General features: G+C 50.2%; 1 protein-coding gene across 1 annotated transcript in view; it reads left to right on the top strand.

Moving 5' to 3' along the window:
* The window catches only part of zfc3h1 (zinc finger C3H1-type containing), a 32,813-nt gene that overhangs the window by 10,359 nt on the left and 15,775 nt on the right, over positions 1–6,679 (top strand). Inside the window, exons 6-17 of the mRNA XM_008294396.1 lie at positions 175–391; positions 468–605; positions 1,469–1,587; positions 1,658–1,804; positions 1,931–2,105; positions 2,644–2,772; positions 4,302–4,898; positions 5,155–5,264; positions 5,460–5,591; positions 5,793–5,914; positions 6,023–6,124; positions 6,202–6,324. Coding sequence (XP_008292618.1) covers positions 175–391; positions 468–605; positions 1,469–1,587; positions 1,658–1,804; positions 1,931–2,105; positions 2,644–2,772; positions 4,302–4,898; positions 5,155–5,264; positions 5,460–5,591; positions 5,793–5,914; positions 6,023–6,124; positions 6,202–6,324 — 2,111 coding nt within the window. The remainder of the gene's footprint in view (positions 1–174; positions 392–467; positions 606–1,468; positions 1,588–1,657; positions 1,805–1,930; positions 2,106–2,643; positions 2,773–4,301; positions 4,899–5,154; positions 5,265–5,459; positions 5,592–5,792; positions 5,915–6,022; positions 6,125–6,201; positions 6,325–6,679) is intronic.

Consider the following 6,679-nt stretch of genomic DNA (forward strand, 5'->3'; position numbering starts at 1 on the left):
TGGGTATTCTGGGTGTACTGGGTATACTGGGTTCTCTGGGTGTACTGGGTTCTTTGGGTATACTGGGTGTACTGGGTTCATTGGGTATACTGGGTTCACTGGGTTTACTGGGTTCTTTGGGTATTCTGGTTGTACTGGGTTTACTGGGTTATCTGGGTATACTGGGTGTACTGGGTATACTGGGATCTCTGTGTTGTCGGTACCTGTGCTGATGTTGGTGTTGCTTCTACAGAAGACCTCCAGCGGACCTCCGTCTCCCAGTTGCCTGCCTCCTGCAGACGTCCAGCAGCCGACCAGAGGAAACCTGAGCACCGTCAGCCTGAACACGGTGCCTCAGTCTCGGACCAACAAGTTCGGCAGAGGGCATCACGCTGCCAGAGCTCCTCTGGTGGTAAGATGAAGCTCAGTGTTACAGAGCAGGAAGCTTTGGTTCCAGGATCAGCTGTTAACTGTCACCTGTCTGTCAGCTGCCCAGACACAAGTCGGTGGTGGTTTCCCTGAACGACTCGGACGACAGCGACTCGGACCTGGATGGCTGCAGCTCCACGCAGACGGTGTTCGGAGGGCTGGAGTTCATGATCAAGGAGGCCAGGAGGACCGTGGAGGTGGGACAATAGAACTGTTAGCAGGGTTCTCTACATGTTCACCTGTAAGACTAGCAGAAGGTTCAGATATTAGACTTTACATTCTCTGAAAAGAAACACAGAACTCCTTTAATTCCCAGAACCTTCAGAAAGTCTCAAAGTCTCCAGCAGGCTCAGTGGTCCTTCACTGCCTCAGAGTCTCTTCAGTTCACTTATTTGTTATCTAAAAACTCAGTCCCGTTTCATATCTGGCTGGTTTTTCTGACATTTTATATATTTGTGGACCTGGAATTTTTCTGTTTTCACTTTTAAAAAACCCTGAGAGTCCATTTCCAGGTTCAGAATTTCCAGACATTAAACTCCAACAGACATGAAATGTGGTGACTGAGACAGAGCAGTTCCATCAGAACCACTGGATGGATCCAGCAGGACACAGTTTCCAATTACTGGTCCTTGAAAATTCCCAGTGTTGACAGTGGTGATGATGAAGGTGGTACATAAAGTTCTTGTGTTGGTTTCCATCATCTGTACAGGAAAAGTTGGTCAGTTAAACACGAACAGCATGAAGCAGCTTGTAGCTCTGCACATCTAAACCAACATCTAGAACCTGTGGACTCCAGGTTCTGGTTCCTACCAATGATCCACATCAACATTTAGTCTGAACATGTAAACCTGGAACCTTGTCTGGTTAAACGTTCCACTCATCTGCTGATGTTCTGAGGTTTTGGCCCCAGCAGAAACATTTATGGTGCTTGAACCAATCTGAGATGTTGCAGGAACTCGTGAAGCGACCAGCAGTCTGGTATTGAGTCTCCTGCCGCTGTTTCCAGAACTCTGAGAAGTCTCTTGTTCATGCTGACGGTTTCTGTGTTCGGTGCTTTCAGGCAGCAAAGCCTAAAGCAGCATCAGGATGTGAGAAGGAGAACAACCCGGTCAGAACTCCGGAAGCTTTACCTGAAGCCAAGAAGGCCGAATACCGTCTGCTCAAAGAGGAGATCGCCAGGTACCGTCCGGCCTGTTCTCTCCTGTGATCAGGTAGGATCTGAGGTTTGGGTCTAAACTCTGGTTCTCAGCAGGGAGAAGCAGAAGATGAAGGACCACAGTCTTCCTCCTCGGAGCTCCGCCTCCTCCGCTGCCTCTGATTCGCTGATCGACTCATCGCTGAAACCTGCTGCAGAGCTGAAGCTGGCCGAGGCCGAACAGAGACTCAGCAAGCACAGGTGAGAGTCGGACAGCAGTCGCTGGTCTTTAGCAGCTCATGACTGTCTTACAGGAGACGCATGCAGCGGTCTCAGGTGACTCACCTGAAGCCGACGGAGCCTCTGATGAGCGTGTGTCGTCCACAGGGAGCTGCTGCAGAGGGACGAGGCTGTTCTCAGACATCTGCTGCAGCAGGAGCTGAAGAAAACAGAGTCTCTGAAAGCTGCAGAGGCCAAAGTGTCCAAACTGAGGGAGCAGCTGCAGGCGTCGGAGAAGATCGTCAGCGCAAACCGGACGCTGCTGAAGAAGCTGCAGGAGCAGGTGAGCATCTGCTGGTAGCATCCACCACCCAGACAGGTGTCCTACAGAACCACAGCCAAGTTCTGGAAAAGATTCTGGCTCAGTGTAGACAATTTAGTCTGTTTTCTTTTTTCACCCTCAAAACAACCTGAGAGTCCATTTCCAGGTTCAGAACCTCCAGAAATAAAACTCGGACTTATTGGAGGACATTTTTAGAAGTAGAAACATGGACACTGGCAGGACCTTTCTGGATCAGCACCAGCCAGGGTTACACATTTGACACGTTTCCATTTTCAGGGACCAATAAGTGAAACTGTTTTCACCACATTTTACGTCTGTGGGAGTTTCTGGAGAAACTGAACATTTAAAACGGCTTCACACGTGAGATAGTTCTGTTCATTTCAAAACAGAGAATTTCTCGGGTCTGGAAACACGACATTTTCAGAATCTTTTGCAGAACTCGCCTCCACCGAACACACTGATGAACAGAGCGTGAACCTTCAGCCTAACCCTCCAGAGTTTCCAGTGCGATCGTATCTTCTGTCCTCGTCCTCTGCAGGTCCATCGGGTTGAACACAGAGTCTCCATGAAGAAGAGTCAGGCGGTCCGATTGGAGCAGGAGCTGCTTCAGGCCCAGCTGGCTGCCGGCAGAGGACCCAAGCGCCCAGCAGACTCCAGCCAGAACCAGGTGAGAGGAACCAGAGCTGATGCAAATTTAACCCACATGGCGCTTAATACACTATCAGAGACTGGAGGTGTTGGATTTCCAACTTGTCTGAGCTTCTTGAACGCATCACGTGTGATTTTCATCAAGAACAGTTCTGTTTAATTAGAATAACTTTATTCTACGTGTCTCAGAAGAATTCCTCTCAAACTAACTGCAGCTGTCTTCAGTAGGAGACATGAAGTTAGGATCAGTTTCTACGTTTATTCTTGGATGAAGCTGTCGAACGCTGACAACACTCACATCAACTCATCATTTGTCTTATTTTGTAGTTGAGCCATTTCAGTCCAGAGACTTTACCGAAGCTCTCAGCCGTAACAGTACAGAATGCCTTCACCGGTACCAGAGCAGCAGCTGTACACGTCCTATGCTGCAGACAGCAGGGGGCGCTGCTGCACACGCTCAGTATTCATGTGTTCATCTGTTGGTTATTTATTGACATAACGAGGGCCGACCGATTTATCAGCTGACTGATTACATGAGCTGATTAGAGCCCTTTTCAAAACACTCATCATGGGCCGGAGTTTTGCCGATTAAGTGCCGATATATTCTTAATTTGTCATTAAACAGGAAATGCTGTTCAGTGTCACAGTCGCTCTCCTGCATTCATTTTGTACAGTTTGATTTAGTAAAAAGACAAATGTTGTCCAGGACAAAAGCTGTAAACCCTCAGCAACACCACGAACAGCTCCGTTTGTGCTGCTGCTGGTTGTGAACGAGTCACACTCGGACACGGAGATGACGAAGAGCTGAGATCGCTGACGACCGTCCAGCGGTGAGACCGCTCGCTCTGCCGCAAAGTGGATAGATAGATGGATAGATAGATAGATAGATGGACGGAGCCTGTTCTGGTGCCTCCTCTCTGTTGTCAAGTGTGAAACAGTCAAACGTTCTGCCTGTGATTCAGGTCTTTGGCGTGGCGGCGGTCTGGCTGCTATATTTAAGGAGAGCTTCAGATGCCGATTGATAACAGCCAATAATTATTCCAGCTTTGAACTGCAGCTCTTAGTGATTGACCTCGCCTGTGTGCCACAATATGGTCAAGAGTTCTCTCTGATTGATCTTTGTTGTTGTAGCATTAAGGGACCAAAACAGAAGCTATTTTATTTCTAACATATTTTTTAAATTAATCGGTTCGAATTTTTTTCTGCCAAATATCGGCATCAGACTCTAACATCCATATGGGTCGGGCCCTAAGAGTCACTGTTGGAAATGTCAGATTATAATGAAAACCGTCAAGTAGAAATTAAGAATCAATGATCAAAAAATTGTTCTCATCAATTTTTATCAGTTTTTCACAAAATGAATTTAGCTTTGATCCGGCAGGGCTCCTCAGACAGGGTGGGCACAGTTTGGTGGAAACTGATGAGCGATGCTCCAGTGAAAGCAGGCGTCTGACTGCACGGTCCACATCCCTGATCAGTCTGTGATGTTCAGCTGTAGGCTGCTGCTGCTGCTGCTCAGTCTGAATCTCTGACTCTGAATCTTTGCAGCCCAGTAAGCTGCAGCGGTTAGACTCCGCCCCTCGTGGTTCCGAACGTCACTTCGTGGAGCTGATCGCTCAGAAGCAGCGGCTGCAGCAGCTTGAGTCCGAGTACGCCCTAAAGATCCAGAAGCTGAAGGAGGCTCAGGCGCTGAGGAACCGAGGACTTCCTGCGGAGCCGCCGCGAGCCTCGACTCCACCTGACCGCCAAGTGCAGCCGCCGCCCTCCGGCGCCTTCACCGTGCCGCAGCCGTCCCTGCACGACCTCACGCAGGACAAATTGGCCCTAGACAGCGAAGACGCTGCTGAGCCCGAAGAACCAGAACCTGCACCCTCCGCTGCAGCTAAAGGCGGCCGCCGCTCCTCCCTCCGCCAGTCCAGCAGCTCCTTTACCAAACCACACCTGGACACCTCCGCCCCCCCCAAAGACAGCGGCGCTAAGCTGACCAAGACCTCGCCCGGCTCTGAACCTCCCGCTGAGACGTCTGTGGGTCTGGACCTGGACGCTCTGAGACAGCGGTACCAGCAGCAGGCCCGGCTGGGAGACCTGCTGCTGGGGGAGCTGCACAAGCTGGGGGTAGCCGTGGACAGCGCCTCCGCTGGACAGGTGAGTGCAACTTCACCTGGTTCTGCTGGGAGGGAGTCGGTCCGCTCCACAGCCACAATACATCCCAAACAAAATAACACTGAGCTGGAGACAGAATCCACAAGAATCCTGGAGAGCGTTTCAGCTCCAGTTCAGGGGCTGAAACGCTTTAAAAGGATGTGATTCTGTTGATGTTACGCTAACGTTCACCTGATGTTTGTTGAGCTTTTCCATGGTGACGCTACTGCACGTGCTCAGTGTGTTCGATGTGATTCAGGTGCTTCCTGTGGAAGTGGAAACGGCAGCGAGCCAATCAGGCGGCTCGGAACTGAAGCCTGTTCCCTTTGGAGCCTATCACAGTCCTCTGCTGGTGTTCAGGTCATACAGGTAGGTTCCTGAAACGTTTTTTAAATGTTTGTGTGGAGCTTCTAACCGACTGACGATAAATCAGAGCAGCTGCAGGTTCAGACTCAACATGAAGTTTGTTTGAGTGGAACAAGAAGCTGTTTGGTTATTAAATGACCTCAGTCATGTTCACAGCTTCACCTGTCCAGGTGTGACTGACTCACCTGTCCTCCTCAGGTTCAGTCCATACTACAGGACCAAAGAGAAACTGTCGCTCAGCTCGGTGACCTTCAGCAACGTGATCGAACCCAACAGAAGCTTCTGTCGCTTCGACCTCACGGGGACCTGCAACGACGACAGCTGCAGCTGGTGAGACCCTGGAGTCCAGACCTGTCTGTCCACCTGTCTGTCCTGATGTCTGTACACCTGTCTGTCCACCTGTCTGTCCTGATGTCTGTCTACCTGTCTGTCCACCTGTCTGTCCACCTGTCTGTCCACATGTCTGTCTACCTGTCTGTCTACATGTCTGTCTACCTGTCTGTCCTGATGTTTCCTGTCTGTCCTCTGCAGGCAGCACATGAGGAACTGTACTCTAACTGGGAACCAGCTGTTTGAAGACATCCTGTCCTACAGCCTGCAGCTGATTGGTTGTTCAGAGAGCAGCTCAGACGAGGACGTCGGTGCCGCTACAGGTCAGTCTGAGAGACCGTTCAATGAACTCTCTCTTAACTGTTTAACTCTTGAGCTGAACATGAATCTTCAGTCAGTCGCCAGTTTCAGCTGTTGGTCCTATTTTTCAGAGAAGTACATGAAGAAGTTGTTCGGTACCAACAAGGACCGGATGGGTTTGGACCAGAAGGCCGTCCTGCTGGTCAGCAAAGTGAACGAGAGCCGACGTCACGGTGGGTCAGCTGTGGGTTCAGGTTCAGGTTTCAGGTGAAGCTGCTGCCGTCTGACTCGTGTCCTTGTTGTCCTGCAGTTCCTCCGTTCACCACCTGTAAGGACATGAGGAGGTGGAGGCCCAAACCGGCTACACAGAACCGCCTCAGGACCGAGGATGACGGCGAGGACGAGGCGGGTCACCTGACGCCTGGACGGACAGGTGAGGAGACTGAACGGGAACTGTGATGAGGACAGATTTAACTGATGAACTAACTAAAGCTCAGAGTGTTGAAAACCTGTAAGTATTTAAAACTGGTAGAATTTTTGGAAAATGAGGCCTGCAGAAGATAAAACCCTAAAGTCAGTTTCATCCTGTGTGCAGACGAACACAGATTCAAGAGTTTCAGCTTTAAACGGCTCAGTTTCAGATCTGGGAGGCATCAAGTCAGCTGTAGAAACTGCCACCGACTCTGGACTTCAAATTATAAAACGCTATGCTGGGTAGTTAGTGCTGTGGAGCTAGGTCTCCATGGTAACTGATGCCGTGGAGCTAGGTCTCCATGGTAACTGGTGCT

This window comes from Stegastes partitus, unplaced genomic scaffold (assembly GCF_000690725.1).
Source record: "Stegastes partitus isolate 25-593 unplaced genomic scaffold, Stegastes_partitus-1.0.2 Scaffold958, whole genome shotgun sequence".
In the NCBI taxonomy this organism is placed as follows: Eukaryota; Metazoa; Chordata; class Actinopteri; family Pomacentridae; genus Stegastes; species Stegastes partitus.